This window comes from Meleagris gallopavo, chromosome 6 (assembly GCF_905368555.1).
Source record: "Meleagris gallopavo chromosome 6, MGAL_WU_HG_1.1, whole genome shotgun sequence".
NCBI classification, from domain to species: domain Eukaryota; kingdom Metazoa; phylum Chordata; class Aves; order Galliformes; family Phasianidae; genus Meleagris; species Meleagris gallopavo.
The window spans coordinates 50,098,611-50,120,301 of NC_139409.1; the positions used below are offsets into that span (position 1 = coordinate 50,098,611).

The 21,691-nt window shown below is 41.3% G+C and overlaps 1 protein-coding gene across 7 annotated transcripts in view; it reads right to left on the bottom strand.

Annotated features, from left to right (window-relative positions):
• Positions 1–21,691, bottom strand: part of GLI3 (GLI family zinc finger 3) — a 208,288-nt gene that overhangs the window by 78,005 nt on the left and 108,592 nt on the right. For all 7 annotated transcript variants that reach the window (XM_085226712.1, XM_085226709.1, XM_085226708.1 and 4 more), the window contains one exon: positions 13,598–13,703. In XM_085226712.1, coding sequence (XP_085082838.1) covers positions 13,598–13,703 — 106 coding nt within the window. The remainder of the gene's footprint in view (positions 1–13,597; positions 13,704–21,691) is intronic.

Genomic DNA, 21,691 nt, shown 5'->3' on the forward strand with positions numbered 1-21,691 from the left:
AGTAATAACAGACTGGACGGTGAAATTACCAACTGCATTCCTACAGCAAACTTCCACGCTCTGCAATTTCCCTTTGATGCTCCAGAGGTGGTCTCATTTGCTATTCAAATTTCAGCCTCCTCTTGGCTACAGTCATGGCCAGCCACACTTGAAGTGTTTAAACCACACAGGCACCATCATAAGAACGTGTGGGCACATATAAATTCTGCCTGCGTTCCTGCTACCTCTTTCTTCCTTCCCTTTCCCCTTCCTCTCCTCCCGCAAAGCAGCAGGTCAAAGGAGTGTCAGAAGCTTTCTCGCACTTAATGCTGTTAAGTCAGCTAATTGAATAAACATTTGTTTAACATTTGCTCCTATTTCACTAATGCACTGTGAGAATGAGAAGAATTTTATTCCCCTTCTCCCCTGTCCTCCCCCTTCCTTAGGAGTGCCACTAGCTGTTATCGCGGTGACTAATGTGCTGTATGTGGCCATTATAGTCTTCAACTCCGAAATTACACCCGGGATGAACGATAGGCTCTGCCTGTATGCTGATTGGAGTTGGATGATGATTGATTAGAAGGAAGTCCGGCTACGTAGCCATGCAAAGAGAACTGCACTGAGCCACAAGCTTAAACACTACAGAGCGTTTCACCAGTGGCTTCAGAGCTATTAGATGTTTTCCTATTAACGACATTTCTCACATCCAGGTTTGTGCATTTTATCTTCATTCTTTCAAATCCTGAAATTGCTTGGATAAGAGCGTTTTATATATATTTATACGCTTTCTAAGAGTAGCCTGAACTTTTAGGGGAAATTGAAGAGGCTTTGTGTCAAGTACAGCTAAATCCAGCCTTTCTATATCAAACCCCTGCTAGAAAATTACTGTGCAGATGATAAGGCTGAAAGATATAATAAAAAGTGACTCTACTCAATTTACACTGCAATATTGGTATGACTGAATATTTTTCATTCAGCTGACTGATAAAATCACTAAACTGTACTGCAGATAAATAAAGGAGGCTTCTGTCAAGAATAAACACCATTAATCATGAAGTCTCACCCTCTGAGTTGCTGTGCTATGCAACTGCACAAATGCACCATCACAAGTGGCATGTTACCCAGCACCTCTTTTCTTTCCCTACTTTTCCTGGTGAGGCTGTCTTCTTAGGAAACTTCTTTTTTAAATTGCATTTACAGCATTTAACAGTCTTGGAATATCTTTTCCATTCAAGTTTACAGGCGATTGCAACTGAAATCTAAATTTCAGCAACAACACTTTCAGCCAAAAATTGACCCTGTGAGACAAAGCAAACCAGTACAGCCTTGCTGCAAATCCAGTGTTACAGTGAGAAGTCCGTATTTAAGCTGGTGAAGATGAGGATCTTTGTAACTCTAAAGCTGAAACAAGCACAACCATTTAATTAGGAGCCCCAAATGCCCTTTGCTCCCCACATCCCATTTTCCACAGGTTGCATTGCATACGTTCAATGTTTCCGAACAGATGCCAAGAATCTCTTTGAACGTTCGAACACAAAAATTCCTCAGCATTGCAAATCTAACTGGAGAGAACTGATGGTTCCTTTCCAAGATGGCCCTATATGCTAAAACTGGACATGTGCTGAAAGAGAACGACTGTTATCCAGCAAAAGCACAGTCATACGAAAAGAAAACCAGACAACTTAGGTAACCTTTTTGTAACCTGTTTTAGAGCAAGTGATGATTCCATAGTGGCCATGTTAGTAAGCCAGAAGGAAGCAGTGCCCTACACACTAATGAGGTTAAAAAACGTGGTTTGGTCTTCATGTTAAAAGCACTTAGCAAGTAGTCTGCTTGGCAAAGACCAACTGCGTGCTGGAGCACAGGACTAATCACACAGGCAGGAATCAAATCGACTGGAAGAATTAGGAGACTTGTGGCCCCGAGGAATGTAATTCATGCAGAAAAGCAGTTGTCAGAGCAAGGCCAGGGAACTGTGTGGGAAGAAAGCAAAATAAACAGCTCAACAAAGAAAACAAAGACGCTCGAATAGTGGCTTTTCTAATGCTTGAGTACACTGAAACTTCAGTGGGTGCATACAACAAAAACCTCATCAGTGAAGACCTCTACCCAAGCAAATACACAGGTGAATGAATGGCGCACTGGTTCAAAAACACTCTGAAAATGCTTGAAGTTCTTAAAAAAAAAAATCCCTGACATTGTACAAAAGAGAATGAACACATATGTATGTGCATGCATGACTGGGAAAAGAAGAAAATGATCCAAATGGTACAGAGATGAGAAGAGAGCTGAACTGGTTTCGACAATTACTCCTGATCTATCCTATTTCTGTTCACAGATCAGAACACGATGCAGCCTGCATGCAAACAGCATTCCTGCCCATATGCACCAATACCCACTAAGAAAACTCCTTAGGATCCCCTCTGACAGGTCGCTGTGTGCACCAGGGGATTGCCTGACCAGAAAGGAGTGGAATCTGGTCTCAACCTCATCAGCACCAGTGATGGGTGCAATTTGTGACAATTAATTAAACTTTGAAAACAACTGAGATTTGAATTTCACAAAACACTCTGTTCTCTTAAAAATAGTGTTTTCAGCTAATGGGTTATTCCTGCCATAATTTAATGTATTGAAATTTTTAGACATCTGTGTTCATACAGTACTTACCAACCGTAAGTAGCTCTCTCCTCATTATTTAGTTCCTTGACTGATGATTTTTAGAAGCCCTCTCTGCCCAGCACTTGAGAATGTCACACTTACTATTGTTTCAGCAAATGTTTTTTTTCTTCCCTTAACTCTTCTGCTAAGGCAGTAGCAAAGGAGGCATTCTTCCTCCCGGTGAAGTACCTGGAAAGCCTCTCATGTTACCTCAAGTGAATACTCCCTTCAGTGTCTGTTCTGTGATGCCAAGGAACGTTCTTTTACTACACTCAAAAATAAAGCAAACCAAAACCCTCTGCTTTTGTTTCAGGAATCTACTACAGGGCATGTCCACAGGATTAGAAAAGAAGAGATTTGGGGAAAGAGAAAGGCAGAAAGCTTTTTTTTCAATTCTAATCACATATGCTAAAATAAGATCTTAACTGCTAAGGCAACAGCAAGTTGGCGATAATAAAAGACAAGTTCAGCGACTGAATGTCTTTTACACTGCACTTGCTACCTAAGTTTAGTTGTGAAGGGAACATGTGACTAAAATTTTAAGTTTAAATACTTCAGTCGTAACAGAAACAGTGATCTGAAGGTTCAGCATTAATCATTTCTGTTGATGTATGGCTGAATTTGTTTTTCACCTCTGTAATAATGACAGTAAACAGTTACTACAGTGACTGTTCACAAGGACTAGTATCTATTACTGAACGCAGAAGATATCAGCTGGAATTTCTCCCCTAATCAGCACTCCTTGCAATTACACAGATTTATAGAAATTACAGTCTGTATGAGATGCACAGTGTATTTTCAGAAATGCCTAAAAGCACTCCAGACCAACCCATGACACTTACTATAGGGGAAAAAAATAATTTTGAGAGTTGTTCTCATTAGTGCACCTCAGTGGCAGTACCAGGTGTATGGTATAAGCTGTGCCTAAGAATGCAAGTCAAGGAGTCATCCTCTGAAACAGCTTCTCAGCTCTTTGATCAGCTTTACCAGTTATTCAAACTCTCTCTGAGCACCACTGCATATACCATGTAAGCAAAAGATTAGTGTGAGCATCCACCAGGGCAGCAGGGTTCACAGCTGGATGATGCACAACGCACAGCAAAGGTGAATGCTGCGAAGTCGAGGTTTGGAGGGAGAAGAAATAGATTCTGCTAGGAGCTGTTTCCTGTACTTTCACAAATCCAGGTGTGGGGGCTGGCAGGTGAGGTTTCCTCTCACACAGGTCTGTTTCCTTATTTGAAATTGCAGGCACTGAAAGCCATTGTGATGCCACACAATCTGCAGTTCAGTTCCCATAAATGTTGAATATACAATGACTGAAATACCACGGCCATCAGAAGAAGCAAAATACAGACTTCACCCAGCAGTTCGTGCTTTATTTGTGCGTATCACCGGAGGTTAAAAGCATTCGTTGGGCAAAGTAACTTTTAACAACCGTAAGGTTGTTAAGGTTCCACCAGTGGTGGCACTGACAGTGAATCACCTTCTCTGGTGCAGATTTTTAGCAGTGCTGTACGCAGATTCTTGTTCATCACTGGTGAAAATGCATTACTAATGGTGGGGATTACCCCAAAAAGCAGTTTTGTAGCTAAGAACTTGCTCCATCAAATGGTGTTATCACGCTCTCTGTATCTGTCCTAGTTTCCAGGCACATAAATAGGAGGCATTACTTTTGGAGCTGCCTATTTTGTTTCTCAAATAGCTATCTATGGATGCAGACGAAAACTCCAAAAGGAACAAACTCACCAACTCAGGGCACACCTACATCAGCAGGGTAACCTACACATTTGCCACTCCTGCATCTTTGCAATTCAGTCTAATCACAGGAGTAGAAATGCAGCTCCTAGAAAAGCCTGGTGGAAAGAGTACGGCAAGCCAAGGGAGAAGCCAGCTATGGAAGGTTTCTTGGTACTGTCCAGAGGATGTTTGCTGATATGATCTCCCACAGTGAAGAAAAGAACACCTGACTGCCTCTGGTCATTCAGCTCCTGCCCTTCCTGCCAAATGTGTCTACAGTGTTGTTAAATTGGGCTATTTGTGTTGGTGGCCTCTATAAACTGGACTAGACTATCAATCTTTTCTTACACAGGCCAGAGAAAAAGCCATGATAAATCTAGGCTGAATTTCAACAGATACAGGTCAGAAAGACATTTATCTTTAAAGAGATAGCCACTTGAGTCTGATCTGTTTAGAAAATCTCCCTCATGAAATACTCCCTAAATTTCTGTTGATAAACTTAACACCAGTGGTCACAGCATCTAATAAATAATACTTTTGAGCTGACATTTCAGTTTGTTCCTTCAGAAAGAACGCATTCCTGGCACATTTCTTCAGGATGTTTTGCCTCTGTGTCTAATCTTTGTGGGGTCTCCAGAAACTTACCAAACACCCCTACAAAATTAACCACAAATGCAATTGTAAGCTACTGCAGGATCAGATCTACTGGAAGGGACTAAGCAATAAATACAAGGCAAGTTCACAGAACCCAGCTTCCACGAAAAGCACCTTCTAAAAAGTCCCAAGTCCTTCTTTGGTCATGTAAACTATCCTAAGAGCAAAAATCAACTTGTATGACATTCCAAATCACTTCCTCTGTGAACTGATAAAATCAGTTATAGATGTGGACCCAGTCCACCCTGAGGTACACGTATAAACCACTCACAGCACCCAATCCCTTGGGTGGATTATTTTTTTTTCTGCATCACATATTAGAGAACAGTCAAGGGGCAGCTAGTTAGTCTCCTACATCTCAGAAGCACAGCCAAGAGAAGCTCAATAGTCTGCTTTCCGTCGCAAATGTGCAAACCAACTTAGACCTACCCATACACACAAATAATATACTAAATCGAGTGAAATGTGGTAAAACCAGAAACAAGGTGGTGTTTCGTCCTCCTTCTGGAAAAAAATTGAACTAAATTCAATCCACATTCTAACATTATGAGAAGTATCGTTGGAGGAGGAGAGAGTCTAAGTCAGGGAAAGGCTGTGTGAGAGTGTGATGAAGATGCTCTGTGCTTCTACACTGCAGATGTACTCACTGCTCACATTTCCTCCAGTTAATGCCTGCTCCCACTTTAGGGACCTCTAATTCGCAACACAGAAATCTCACCACTACACTTAAAAAAGAAAGCAAAAAGAAAGAAAGAAAGAATGCTAAGACTGTAACTTTTCAGTTCTCTTTGAACCAAGATTTAACGTGAGTGGAAGAATTGTACTGAAAAAAAAGGAGTCTGTCACAGTCCAGTACCTCACAGGCCACTGCAACAAGTTTGACAGCAGCCTCTATAGAGTTGGCTTGCTTCTGGTTCACTGCACATGAATACCACAGTCAATATCTGCTCACTCGACTAATACTGCTGACTACAACACAAAGAACACAGGAATTTTGTCCAAGAAACCACAGGCTCAGAGCCTCTGAATGTGCACTATATTTAGAGCTTGCATACTTTGCAGCAGATAATAGAATGAGATAAAAGAAATTTCAAGAAGCAAAACTCTAGCACTGTGGCTACTCAGTGTATTTTTGGTTAAACGTTAAATTAATGAGCAACCAATCTGTACGTTCTCCATGTTTCTGTGCATGAGTATTTTCCCTACTTGTTTCGTTCAAGTTTTCCCTCTAATTTTCCACCTTCCTCAGACTGCGTCGATCCTTCTATCAGTTTTTATGAAAAAAAAAAAACGAAATTAACTCAGGTTAAGTCACTTTCTACATTCAAGCAAATATATCCATCTTATTATATAAAAAGAGTGCATAAGCATGCACACAAATACACATGCTTGTACTTACATCTGCACAGGGGGAGAATCCTAAAAGCTCCAAGGCACGCCTACTTGCTCCTCAGCCTGAAGTAAAATGTTACACATGCAGAGGTGTCCCCAGGCAAGACTTTTGCAGCCATCACTTTGTTTCCATCAGCTCTCAACTTAGGCTGGCTTGAAAGTTTGCCTTAGGGAACTACTTTTCACTGGCAGACAGGAATTTGTCTAAGTACTCTTACAATCCCAGATGGAGTAAATCAGCTAAGTGGCAGTGCTGTCCAGTGATAACGCCTCGATGCTGATAAAGCTAGAAGCTGCTGCTCTTCAGCACCATAATCCACGCAGATCACTTTAAGAATCCCTTTTGTTGGATTTAGGTCTCACCAAATGAATTTGTGCCAGCCTGCCTCACAAGTGGACTTCACACAATGACCACCGAAGGCCTTCCCTTCTCTTTCCCCTCTGCATCACACACCTACGAGATGTCCTGCAATTTGCTGCTACCAAGGACTGTATCGTGAATGGTGACCAGTTAGCAGCTTTGCCTGCTGGCAAAAGCATGCCTTTCTCATAAAGGCTGGGGACCGCACCTTCCCCAGCATCTCTGGTTCTCTGTGGGGCAGGATGGAATGCAGCGTAAATCCCACTTATGCACTTTGCTTTCTAGGGCTGCCGTCACCACCAGACAGCCTCCGGAAGCTTGCACTGACAGCAAGAAAAAAACACGGAGAAAGAGAAAGATGAGACCTGAGTTTGCTTTTTTCTTATCATGAAAGAGGAATAGAAAACTGGGGGAAAGGTTCTATAAAGCAATTTTTAACAAAACTAATTCTCTTATTTCAATTGCTTTAAGTTCCCCAGCCACACCAAAAACAAGCTCACTGTATAAGAACAAAGACCCTCTGTTAACATAATATTTATCTGCTGCTACCGTTTCTTCTTTAAAAATCTCGTAGGTATTACAGTGAGCTACTCAGAGAAAATGATTATGCCACGAAGTATTATCCACAACAGAAACAGATGAATGATGTGAATCAAATTTAATCTGGTGCAGTTGGAGGCAATTCTGTTGACTTCCATGTATATGTGCTCGCTAAAAAACAGAGAGAGTATTTAGCAGTGAATCCTTATTTGATCTAGAATTTACTTGCCAACATGAAAGATTTTTTATATAAGATACTCTTTTCTCGATACTGTCTCTTTCTCTTCTAGTAGGAAGAAAGCAAATGCACAAAACACATAAAAGAGTCTGGCTGAGTTTGCAGAAATTTCGTATTTTTAAAGGAGAAACAGTAGCACCAGTGTAACAGAATTTAGGTAAAACAGCTACATTCAAAAATACTTTCCTATTTCACTGCATGAGCATTTTTTCCTCTCGGTATCACAAAGCAGCCGAAGCACCTATCCTCTCCTGCAGTTCAATATATGCCACGAAGTACAGAATAACCTGTTTTAAACTTTTCCCAGTTTCAGGCCCTTTCTAAAAACACGATCTGTTTCTGAAGTCGCTCCGAAAGTGTGCTTGCAAAGGAGAATTTATGACCTGCAAGTCTTACGGTAAATATTACTAAAAAGGTAGCAACGGCTGAACAAAACACTGATTCACTGTTTCAAATGAGGCAATGCTATATCCTGCATGAGAAATCACAGTCCTGGCTTCGACTCGGGCCCCCTTTTCCCCAACTCGTGAAAGGTCTGGCACTGAAAAAAAAATCTCAACTGAAGGTTCTGTGTGGGCATGCAACCTTGCTATTTCACTTCTGTGAATTCCCATCGGCACAACGCTCTGTCACCAAGAGGCTGCCTACAGAGCCTACAAGATGCACACTCATGGCATGAAACTAATACCAAATAACCCTAACAAGTCACTGAACCACAGTGCTTACTTCTCAGATGCTCACTATAAAAATGCCCCTGGTTATTTGCAGCTGCTTCTGTCCTCACTGCACCTTCCCCATCTCCTGGGCAGGCTTCCTGGGGTGCTTCCCATTCAACACAAGATTTCTCCCTGCTTACAGAAAATATTTTCACAGGTGATTTTGGAAGGCTTGTAACTATAGCTATCTTTTCAAGATCCCAGCCTTTCTTCTTCTGCGGCTCCTGGCTAAACCGCAGAGCTTCTTCCAAGCCTTGAAGTAATGAAGCACAATCCAAGCGGTGAAGTTTTCACCCTGGGTGGGGCCTTCCATCCCACTGCAAAATGATCCAGGAATGCTCAGATAATCTGGGGAGTTCCTTGCCAAACCTCCAGCTTACAGACACGGTGATGTAAAGCAGCAGGTAGAAGATTTTAAAGGTTAAAAGACAAACATTTTTAAAAGAAGTATGAGTTTGGGAATGAAAGCATGACGGAAAAATCAAGGAATCAGTGATAGGGCTGGGAAAACCTAAACATTCTATCAACTGTATGGCAAGCAGTTTCTCTCATAATTAAGGATATTTTGCAAGGCCAATCCTTTAATCTTTTCATATTTGCCTATCTCCCACTATACTCATGCTCCAAACTCAGAGGGTGATGAAAGCTGAGCACCTAGGCCTGCCTTTCCTTTCCTTTTCACCCTTATGTAACTGATGTCTGTATAAATTAGCTATGAAATAACATAGCCAAGAATCGAACTCCCTTTCTATGAACTTGAAAGCTGTCTGCAAACAGAACACATGCTTTGCTTTAGTACTGGTGCATTCACGCAGTTGAAAATATTTGTTTGAGGGATTAGTGTTAAGTAATTATCTGCGTGTGCATAATTTCAGAGCCTATGGCTGCCAAGCTCAGATCCCCACAAGCCTCAATCAGCAACTAGAAAAAATGAGCCTGGAGCACTGTTGATTCAAGGAAGCTGCAAGACAGCAGCTTTGACTTGCAGCTTCCTCCTTGCAAGTGCAAACTTCTCAGGCATTAAGCATGTGGATCACATCAGCATGCCTTCACTTGGGTTTACCTCCTAGCTCTTCCTTACTCAGTCCAGGGATAACAGAAGATGGGATGGAAAGAGAAAGAAAGATGAAGACTAGATGGATGAGCATTTTGGAACACGAGGTATATCCTGTAACATGTTCAACCCTGAGTCTTTGTATTAGCCTCCTAGGACATTCCATTGGACACACTGCACACAGAGCAGCACCCTGGTGACATTCATTGCCACCTTGCTTCAGCTCTGCAGGACCACATCCCTTTCACAAGAGCAATGCCTGCAAGTATCAGCCTAGGTCACCTTCAAAGGCCTCCAGCCCAGTTCTGATCACTGCAAGGAACTCTCATCCCAACAAAGTCAATGCCAACAAAGACATCAGATCACTGTAAAACTAGATAAAAGCAAATTTATGAATTATGGTTCCTGAGGAATACAAGAAGAAAAAAAACCAACACGTTTAAAGCATTAATCCATGTTCAATGAATGCTCTCAGCAGCAGCACTGGACACTGCCTAGAAAAGCTGTCACTTTCTACTGGATGGTCCTGCAATTGGCAAGGACTGAAAATGGTTTAGCTTTAGTCTCTGCTTTACTACCTTGCTTCGGAAATCAGTTCTGAAAATTAGGTAAGAGCTAGAGAAAAGCAACAACAAAGAAAAACAAAACAAGCAGTACAATTATTAAAGACATGCTTCGTTCTAGTGTGTTTTAATCACATGATATTTAACAAGTCATTTAACTTGCTAGCTCAGTGAAAAGTAGTAAAACTTATTGGAAATATTTTGAAAACTAAGGTTCATATCTTGAATTTAAAAAAAAAAAAAAAAAAAGCAAAGACCAAAACAAAAGCCCCACAAAAATCCACACTCCAGCTCCAGTGGTAGTGTTGTTATGTTGCTGCTCGCTCAAGAAAGACTGAAGTTTCATACATCTTCCCTGAAGTATAAACTGAAGACATACTGTGGAAATTCCAGAATAACTAAGCAGTGCTAACGAACAGGTCGTGGTAACACAAAGTGACACATTTCAGTACATATTCATAAGGGTTGGGGCTTATTATTGGGCTGTAATTGCAGTTGTTCTAACACCTAATAAGCCATGGTTGGAAAAACAAAGGCAGGTTAATTTGTGATTTCCTCTACTCATTCAGAGGCAAATTAAGTGTCAAACAGCTAATACAGAACATATTTCATTTTATGAGATTTTAATTTAATTCTGCACCATATCGTTGATGCCTTAATATAGGGTGGTTTATCTAAGAAGAAGAGCAATTTATAAACCTCTTTCAATTGAAATCTTTAATGATAGGATACGATAGCATAATTACAGCAATGACTGCTAGTCCTAGTATACATAAGCATCTGTCAGCAATTCCATCACAAACATAAACCTCTACTTTAGGGGTTACAACTCAGTTATAAAATCTGCCTCCGGGGTGAAATTTGGGACACAACAGTTCTGCCCATCAGCAATTAAATTACGTATCACACACATAAATACATACCATCATACATACAGACACATGTATATCTTTGGAAGTACATAAAATCCTGTAACACCTTAAAAATTCTTCCTTTTTTTTTTCTTTTTTTTTTTCTCACGTGGCCACTGTTCGAAATACTGTGCATGTTACAGGCATCAGGTGGACAAGGCCTCCTCTTACATTTTTTCTGCACTTGTATTACTACTAACTAATTCCACTGAGGCTTGACAGGTTCTGGAACACATTTCTAGGAGCTTGGATAACTGCCAATTTTTTTGCTTTTTTTTTAAAAAAAAAAATATATATATTTTTTCATATTTGAGGGTACTATGAAGCTGCAAGGAAAAACCACTCATACAATGAAGTCATTGATAAAGCTGTTGGGTAAACACTTGGATCCTGACTGGTGTTCTAGACATTCTCTCTCAAAATTCTCAAATAACTTCTCATATCCGCTTCTTTTTCCTTTTTTTTTTTTTTTTTTTTAATCAATGGTATTAAGACAGCAGTCCAAATAATCACTCCAAAAGGCCCCAGATCTAACATTCCTGAGTGACACTTACACGAGGGTCTGCAGAACTTGCAAGAAAATTGTTGGTGTCTACCACACACAAAAATTAAAATTTATTCCTGAAACCTGCAGAAGCATGATGAGCCTACTTACAAATAAGCTCTTAGAGTCCAACGAAGTTATTTTCAACTGCCTAATTGACTATTTACCTTTAATTGTTCTGAGCATAATGGCTCCAAGATCTATTACAGCTCATCATTTCAATGGTGATACAAACTAAATGACTGGAAGAATTAACAGGAGTAAAACAAATAGCCAATATCAAGGAGATTTTCAGATTAAAGCTTGGGTTGGTATCAGAGTGTGTAAAGCAGGTGCCTACAGCTATACACATAACGCAATGTGCCAAGATCTGCCTGCCCCTTATAAGCCCCTGCAGGGCCTGGCAAAGTCTCAGCTCCGAGGCAGGACTGGCAGTGTTCAGGGCAGCAGCACTGATTTCAGAGGGAAGGAGGGCATTGGTGGGCATCTTTAACATCTTAAGGAATCCTGGCACTTTGTCAGTATAGGATGCTACACAGCCCCAAATTTCCATCGTCACCCAAAGGGGACACAGCTATGTACCCACCCGAAAGACCCTGCACACTTTGCATCACAGGGCTATGGCTCTGGGCAGTGGGCACAGCCAGACAGAGCCCCACATAGCATAGGATATAGATGCCTCAGCAACAGTGCACAGATAATGCCCAGATTTTGCAGTAAGTCCCTCTGATCATTCAAGTTAAAATTCATCAGGGATTCACTTTGGTTTAGTTCATCAGCTCACCACACTCAACCCTGCTGCCCTTGTTTGGGCAAGCCAGGGAGCTGATACACTTGTTTGCAGCACCCCAGGAACTGCTTAGTCTCACTAAAAACAAATTTCCTATCAGCTTCAGAAGAAGCAAGACCATTTCCTGAGCTCCTAGCCACTTTCTTTCTGCTTTGGAAAGTGCCCAAAAACATCTAGTCAAAATGTTCACGTGCACTGCAACATCTAGGATGACCATAATGAGTCTGTATGAGCCTGCCATCTTTAGCTTACCATGGTTTTTAGCAGCAAACTTAAATGTGTATTTGAGTATATTTATTACGTGGTTGACTGTGGGGTAGATACTGATGCATCAGAGGAAATAATCACAGGTTTCTGCTCTCTCCCCTTCTATAAATACCCACTTTTCCGCTAGTGCCCAAGAGGACTGCAACACAGATTTATTACTTACCTCCAGGCAAATCTGTTCTAAAATTACAATTCAGTAATAGAAGACTGATCCAAAAAAATTGTTAGTAAAATATTGTCTGTGCACTTGGGCATGTAGTTAGGATTGTTAATATCAATTAATTCTGCTCACAGAGGAGGACTTGTTTTAAAACAACTTCATTTTTCTTCTGCATATATGTAATTACACAGCTGTAACTAATAGCCATAGCAAAGCAATCTGCCATCTAAACAACTCGCATTATTCTTCAAAGTATTACTTGTGCTTTTCTTCTTTTATTTTCTCAGTATGAGAGGTGATTAGTAGATATGATTAAATGTATATACCAAGCCTTTTAGTGAAGTACTAAGCCCTGCTTTTTGGCTTCATTTTTTTAATGGCATATAGCAAGTTTCGGACACAACTGTTTTATACTGCAATGCTTATATTTGTATCCCCTTATAGAACAAGGTAATAGTTATTTCTAAAGGTCTGCACCACTACCATGCTTTTCTAATGCACGTTATCACTGGTATTCATTTCTTTTATCTTTGTGTAAACCATGTGCTCTATCACATTTGCCATTTTGTTTGGGTGACAATCCCATCAATCAGCTGATTGCCTGTGCACACACACATCAGGGACTATGAAAATTTACCAAAAATTTAATTATCTTTCATAGCATTCACTGGGAAAAGAATCGTTGGCACAAGAGGGAATTTTAGCATCAAGAGTCCCAAGCCTAATTCAAATAGAATACATGTTTTGTCTGGCACTTTTTAATTTAGCATTTATAGAATGACAGCACTCAGAACAAATGTCAGCAAAATGTACAGGTAACACTTGCCAGCCACCTATTGGAAAAGAATTTCTCAGGCACAAGCCTGGTTTTGCTTCATGAGCAGATAACCTTGATGCCTTCTAAAAGTAAATCTCACTCTTCAGCTAAACAGCTCTGGATGCACAGTTTTAAGCATGGCAAAGGTTCATATACTTGCCCACTCCTCAAGGCAGTGCAGGAAGCTGAAACGGGGTGGAAATACTGAATACTCACACATGCAGAGGAGGAATGGGAGATGGTTCGTAATGGTAGCGTCCCTCATGATGTCTTGCATCAATTGGTACAGGAGGGTGGAACGCTGGGAAGAGGTGAGGTGGATCTGCAAAAACAAGCAAGGTGCCCAGATCTGAGTATCTCTAGTGACTCTTCACAAATACCATTAATACAAATGGAACAGATATCTAAAACTTGTGCCAATGGCACTGCAACTTACGGGTCAAATTCTCCTTTCCCACTGCAGTCACTCAGGACTGTCTGAGCATTTGGCCCACAGCATTTGGATGAATATGTATTTACTAATTTTAATATTCTCTTTTTATAGCTTAAATGGAAAGGGACATCAAGAAATCTTTAATAAATAATTACATGCCCATATGTGAAGTGTCAGATCAAAAGGACCATCGAGCCTTTCCTAGGCATTCCTGATTTATTTATTTTTTATTAAAACAAGAAAAAATAACCCAAGAAGAAAAGGCTGGGCAGAGAATACTTAAAACAAAAAAAATGTATCCTCGCAGATGTCTAAACAGTCCTACAACAAAAAGAAAAACTGAAGCAGCATGCTGAGAAATGACTATCTGAAATAAATCAGACGACGGAGTTAAAAGCAGAATGCAGTTGGGAAAGGTTGTACCAGAGATGCTTAACTGCACTGCGTCGACGGAGGGAGACGCACCAGAAGGAATGTGCCTTGGAGCAGAGGATTCACCCCAGCACGGCACTCAAAAGGAACGCCGCTTGCTTTGTCTCTGTGGCAGCAGACCCAGCCATTCCCTCTGCTGCACCTCCCCCAAGCACAGGGCTTGCAGCTGCCACGGCTCCCTCTCTACTGCTCAGGAAAGCCCCAGCGACCAGGCTGCCACAAGGGGAACCCACTCGGCCAGCCCTGCTCGCTCCGCCTCCCGCAGCGCACTGGTGGAGGGCCCAAGCACAGGCCTGCTCCACATCTCTCTGCTATGTCTGTGGCAGAATCATTCCCGGTTCTGCCAGGGACGCCGTTAGCACCCCACAACACTTCAGCAACACGCTGGGGTGCCTCTGCAAGGCTGCACTGAGGGGCATCCCAAATGCAAGAAGTGCTGAGCATCTCCAAGAGCACAAAAACAGAGCCTGCCCTATTACCTGACCGCCACTTTGGGTGAAGTCATGTGTTTATCCAACACTAAAAGCTGGCAAATACAGACGTTAGGTCATGTCAGGGATTTACTAAAATGTTTCTAGAGAGAAAAAATCTTTAATTACGCCCTCTCTGTATCTCTAAGTCCATTTCAGTTTTGCCTGCTGACACTTAAAGGTATCTTTTCTTTGTATGTTCTGCCCTTCCTATTCAGCAAAATGTAATCCTCTTCTTAGATTATGTTATCTATGGAAACAGTTGCTTCATCTAAACTACTGCGATTTAAAAAAGAAAAAAGGATTTTTCCCCTTGGTGTTTATCAAAAGTTGGGTTGGTTTGTTATTATATTTTGAAGTGGGAAGGAAAGACTAGAGTAACAAAAATCATGGCCCTTAGGGGAATAAACAGATGAGCTGAAGGGGAAATCACATAAATTCTGAAGGCATATTTCCAGCATTTCAGGGAAATCTGGAAACATTTGAAATAGGCTGTCCAGTTTCAGGGTTGTTTTTTTAACATCAGCTAGTGTGCAATCAGCTACAGCACATTTCTATCATGTTCTGACTCAGGACAATATAAATGAAAAACAACTGTAGCTTAATAATGGAACCTGATCATGGCAGCTTCCATTCCAGTTCTGCTAGACAAGCTGGACTTTGGTGGTAGTCACTGGGGTCAATGCTAATCAGTACCCCTGTGAGCACACAGTTGTCATTTGATCAGAGGATGCTGGCTTCCACCTCTCAAAACACAACTTTCACTAGCCAGCAACACATAGAAGGGAGAAAAGAGCACAAGAGATGAGAGATCACAAAGGTTTTGAGACCCTTTCCTTGTTAAGGTAAGCATGAACCTCCTCACTTCCCGTCAAGCACCCACCCCGGCCTCCTGCCAGTTTTCATGCTAAGAAACCCCACTTAGCCCTCCTAAGGTCTAGCTGAAGCTGACTGTGATCACCAAACATCCCCTATTTGAGAATGGAGAATGTGTATTAAGTGAATCAAAAAGCCATGTGGGGCCTACACAGTGCACCACCAATCCATATTTAGCACGTGGGACAAAAATCCCCAGGAACACCTTTTGGAATCCTCTTGCTTTTAGTTCCTTTGTACATCTTGGTTGTATCTTGGTTGCAGTTTCCATCTGGGCAGCAGCCGTGCTCCATCATAGCACAGGGAGTCATCCCACATCAGCCCTGAGCCACCGAGCAGAGCTGCAGAAGTCCCCCATAATTATCCATCTCACCTGTTATTATTTACACATGATCAATACAGCTGCAGAGCATCCTAACTCAAGCTTATATGTGACAAGTTACTACACTGTAGCAATCTCCTGTTTCAGTCCCTAAGAAAAAAACACGTGATGACTTCTCCAAAGTCAGGCTAAAACTACTGGAGCAGAATAAAGTGCCACTAAACCTGGCCATCTCCTATTTATCATATAATCTCCTGAGTGATGATTCCACAAACCAGCTGCTAAGTGCTGTGTTCTCTACTGCCAGCAAACTAACAGACTAAGTGGGTGACAGGGAGAATAATGTGCAGAACTAGCAGAACTGGGTTTATGGAGGGAATTCAAATTCTGCCATGTCTCAGGAAATCCTCAGAGCAGAAGTGAGAAGTAAACATTGTGTGTTTTGGTGGCCCTGGACTACTCCATTTGGAAAAGCATTCAATATTCACATGAAAAGATTCTTGCATCAGACACCTCCAAACACACCCATCATTTAGGGCTTCGCGTGGAGTATGCTTGAAATTCCATAAAAATGTAATTGGTTGATATGTATTTAAATGGAAATAGAGATTAAGAAGTTTGCCAAGCAAGTAACACATGCTGCAGCCAGCTTTCCAGTGCTTTTTCATACACTGAGTGCATCTTGGCATTGTTATTTATGCAGTAGCTGAGAAAGGAGTGAGTCTACTCATGGGCTGAGACTGAACCTGCACTACCCAACTCCTTGGTGCTCCTGGTGCTCCCTCTGTTCAGAGAACCACAGGTGACTTAGAGCAAAAGTCAGGACAGCTGCTCTGACTGTAATGACATTTACATGTTGCCCAAAGTGTGAGGAACAAAACTTACCCTTAGCAAACAGGAACTCCTCTCACCAAAACAAATCAACAAAACATAACTTTCCTACGCAGCAATGGAACTATTTATTACCACTCACAATTTAAAAAAAAATCTGGCTGAGATGCAAAGTAGCAAAGCATCTGTCAGGTAGTTTTCCTGCAGACATCCAAAGGCAACCATGAACTCCTGGACAAACATTTCCACAAACCCTTACACTCTTGCAGAGACTCCCTGACATAAGCATCCAGTCAGGGAGTTATTATCTGTCAAGATGGACAGATGCTGCCTGCGTATCTGGAGTCCTCAGCTTCCACTCAGCAGCAGTATCCCATTCTGTGCTTAATTCTCACTACTTTCAAGAACACTTGAGGACATGCCAAAGTAGTGGAAACACACTTAAACATTCCTCGCTCATTGTTGAATTTGGTATCTATTGCCTGCTCCTGAATACTTTGCTGCCTACTGCTACAAGCTTCCTTTAGATGCTCTTCTGTCTCCTACATAGTGAACAGTCTCTTCATAATAAAACGGGAGATACAATTGCCTGAAATGCTCAAAACCAATCTGTCTTAACATGGAGAGACTTTCTGGAAAATATGTCAATTTATGCTGACTTTTTGTTGTGCAAAACATGCCTTTTTATTTCTTCTCAAAGGATCCTTCTTTGCTCCTTAGAGGAAGTGAATAGGATCATCTCTGTCAAATTACAATCACTCCCATACAGGAAAAAAGAAGAGACCTCCACTTGTTCTCTGAAAGTCAGCAACCTATGGTTCTTCTGCAGCACCACGGGAGAGAAACAAGGAAAAGTTACAAGTACGTTCCTTGCTGCTGAAATGTGAATCTCAAGTGTAATGAGATGCAGCAGTGGTTTGCTGTGAGCTCTGGTGGAAAGGTAGATAATTCATGCTGGCTCTAAGATGTCATGCAACACCGTGAGACAATGCTGAAGAGGGCAGGCTGCCCCTGAGATCATTCACAGAACAGAGAGCATTTCTGTAGACTCTCGTTTAAGAAATCACTAAATTTGGAAAGCTGGGCTTCAGTGTCAAGGCAAGTAAAGCTGACTGTTCTCAGCTAACTGATTTTCTCAAGCACCTTGTGATTCTTGCCAAACCCTTGAGGAAGATGGCTGCTGAAATGACAGGCTGCATTTCCCAGCATGTCAAGAAAGCATTCTCCACTGTAGAAAATGCCTGCATCAGCTTGAATGCATTCGGTGCAGACTCAAAGTATGCACCTGCACTGTGAGATCATGGCACGAGACAACATGGCATTCAGGCACAGGGCAGGAAGTGCTTGTTGTCTTTTAGCACATCTGTCATCAGAGCAATCAGCTCACTGTAATACGTGTCAGAACAAAGCCGGGGGAAAACTCTATGTGAGATATAACCTCATCTGAGGTGAAATCTTCTCCCTAAAATTAATTCAGGTTTTGATGCTTAACTCAGCGGTACCAAGATTTCATTCCAGATGTAAAGGAACAGTATCAAGCAAAATACAGCCTCTCCACTAATGTCTTTTCAATACACAGAATTGTTTTGAAGAGTTTGCCAGCAAATTTCTACACTTCCCTTGGTTCATAAGCTGATCACCAGATGGGAATTTTCTTACATTCAGGTTTGCAGAATCCTTAGGGGTATCACTGTTTTCTTCACACAAATTTATTTCAACTGATCTGAGCTTAATGGTATTGCCAGGTTTTACGGCAAGAATCCAGTGCTTTTTTTGCCAAGCAAAGCCATTATTTTGGATTTTTTTTTTATCACAGCTTACATTAGAGCTCAATAAGAGCACATCCTGTTGTCTTCGGGGGACTTTTTTAGTTCCCTTTTGAAAACTAGAGTGAGTTATGCTGTCAACTTATGCTTATACAGACCCTTTCATCAGGAAGAAAAATGACTGAGACACAGCCACAGGATAACACATGCACTTAACCTGGAGCACCTTGAAGAACCTCCTTAAGGTGCCGAGAGCTGTTGCTTTGGCACTGCTAGTTGCCATCTGAACACACCTGACCCCTAGATGCACTACAGCCAATTTTCTCAGGGCCTTCACTGGGTCTATGCTGCATGCTTGCAGCCTGGCTGGCACAGTGTTGGCATGAACAGAACTGCCCATGCAGTTCTGACTTTACACAGAACAAGTTTGTAAGAAGAAAAGCCATGACAAAACAAAGAAGAAAAAAAAACACAAATAAATGGTTAAAGCTGAGAAATGGACAGAAGGCGAAGGAGAGAAAGAATTTTTAATTGCTAAGTTCTCTCCACTTCAGTTACACTATATGTCAATTCTGCTAGCATGCAGTAGGTATAACACTGACAGAAAAACATAGTTTCCAATCAGATCATAGCTCTTCTACATCTGTGTTTATTAATGATGATCAAACTCCCCTCCCTATCCTCTGCTTATGTTTCCTGAACCCATATACTGTATTATAAATAAACCACAGGACTTCCAACCCAAACCTCATAAACCAGAACACAGCTACAGCTCTGTGTCTCTTGTTACAGCTGAAAAATTAATTTCTACCTTTGAAAAGCCAAAAATTAAGACTTCAGGGCATCTTAGATCTCTGGCATCCGTTTTATCCCTTCTTTGATTGTAAACTTAGACACCTTGTGGGAACACGTTTTATTGTTTTCAGTAGTTCCACAACAACCACCAGGCCAGACACTTCAAGGAGGAGCAGCTTCCTGTGTGGTGGAAAAAAAGTAGCTGGAAATAATTTCATCAGCTGGCACCAAGAGGTCTTTAATACGCCAAATTTGCTGCAGGTATTGGCTAAAGAGCTCCTTGATGGATTTCAGTTTGAACGTTTTAATATTCATCCCCATCACCGTAGTTCTGCTGTCTGAGCAGGACTGGCCTCTGGAATTAGCTTGGACTTCCGTAAGTCCATTCAGCTCACTTTAGTGGACCTTTTGCCCAAACTGAAAAAGGAAAAGAAACAAAAAGAAGAAAAAAAAAGGAGAAAGGAGAAAGGAGAAAGGAGAAAGGAGAAAGGAGAAAGGAAAAGGGAAAGGACTTCAAGGAGACTAATTATACTACTTATACAGTGGTGGAAGTGCATCAGAATATCCTATCAGTAGCTTCTTCCGTCCAGCAAACAGCACTGCTTCAGCCTGTAAGCAACCCTAGAAAATCCTCATGAACATTAGCAACAGTTGGATGCAGCTGGCATCAGTGTATTGGCCCACCAAAAGACAATGACAGGACATCCTGGCAACACCACCGCATTACTGGGAGGGAAAATCGTTTCATCCAATGCAGCTGGCTGTGGGTACAGCACAGCTCATCTTTTTTATAACCTCTGGATCCCATGCAGCGTTTCTTAACAGACTTAATAACGTGGTCTCCACAAGAAAATGACAAATTGTCCTCTGCCAGGAAACTGACAAAAGAAATCCCTCCCTCCATTACCTCGAATGGACTCTCCAGTGAAAAAATAATTTATCTTCTGCCTTGAAACATGCCTTCTGTTTTGCTGTTGTTCCCCCTAACTTCTTGTGTGACTGCACATTAATGTATCCTCTGCTGCTAACTCGCATTTAACTCTCAGCAACCCTAGTCAAGTGGTTTAATCCAGATGCCTAGGAACACTTCCCACCTTTATTACATGTGTGTATAATGATCATATACCCTAAGGATAGCAAATAACTGAACAAAAAGCCGCTATACACACATAAATATTTCTGTATGTATGTACATATACATACAAATATTTTTGTACATATGCATACGTATTTCTGTAAACACGGAAAATTTTTGTGGTTGAAAGTGAGTTACAAAGTGGAAACTGAGGAAAGCAAGAGGTTATGAAAAAATAAATCCTGATCTGCATGGCAGAGAGCTAAAGGAGAAATCTCACAACTCAGAACTAACCCCAAGCAAAGGTTGAGCATGCAGTTTGGTCAGTATGTATGCCTCAGCACTGAACATGGGAAGACGTGAGTACCCTGCTGCCAGCCACGAATATTAACACATGCATCACAAATATGCACAAGATGCAAATGTAAACGTGGCTAAGGAGAAGTAAAAGAAAGGTAAAACGTAGGGAAAAAAACAAACACATCCTCGTAAGCTGCTGATCAGACACTGGGACAAATAACGAAAAGCTGGGTAATTAAAAAACCTTAGGGGACATTTTTAGAAGCTGACAGAACTTCCAAAGACTAAGTCAATCTGAACAAGTTACTTGTTTAAATAACTATTTGGAGATTTGTGTGTTCTGTGCAGCAGAATCATGTCTGAATGCTATTTTGAAGGCCAAATCTTGAATGATTAGGTATCTGTGCAGCATTCTGCAAAGCACTGTAGCTAAACAGCTTTCCAGCAGCTGAGGTTCTAGACCACAGGGTGAAAGACTTGGAAATAGCTTATACTTAGCAGCTTTGATGAGTAATTCATGGCATGATAAGAATTAGAGAGGGAAAAAGTGTAATTAGAACAATTATGTCTATTTTTAGATATTAAAACAGTTCAGATTCTATGGGATGCACAATCAGATGAACTCTCAGTGAGACTTTCTTCCCTGCTGTTCAACTTGATTTTTTAAAAATTTCAACCAAATATTCATAATTATTTAGCTTCTCTCTGTACCATCCTAAGCAATTACTCTCCTTCTGTGGTGTTTACACTCTTCAAGCTCTTGCAGATGAGTAGATAGTTATCAGATCTGCTCTCAAGCCACTCAATAATATGCATTTATTGCCTTCTTTAATCTCTATGTCCATATTCTAAATTAATCACAGTCACTTCATTTTGCTCTCTGGGTTCCTTCCAGCTTGGGAGAGCTATATAGTTATCATGCCTGCACTCTAGGGCATCAGGTCTTCATTGTAGGCTGACACGTCTAGGATGAAGCAGCCCTAGAAACTGGTAATCCAAGTAACCTATTT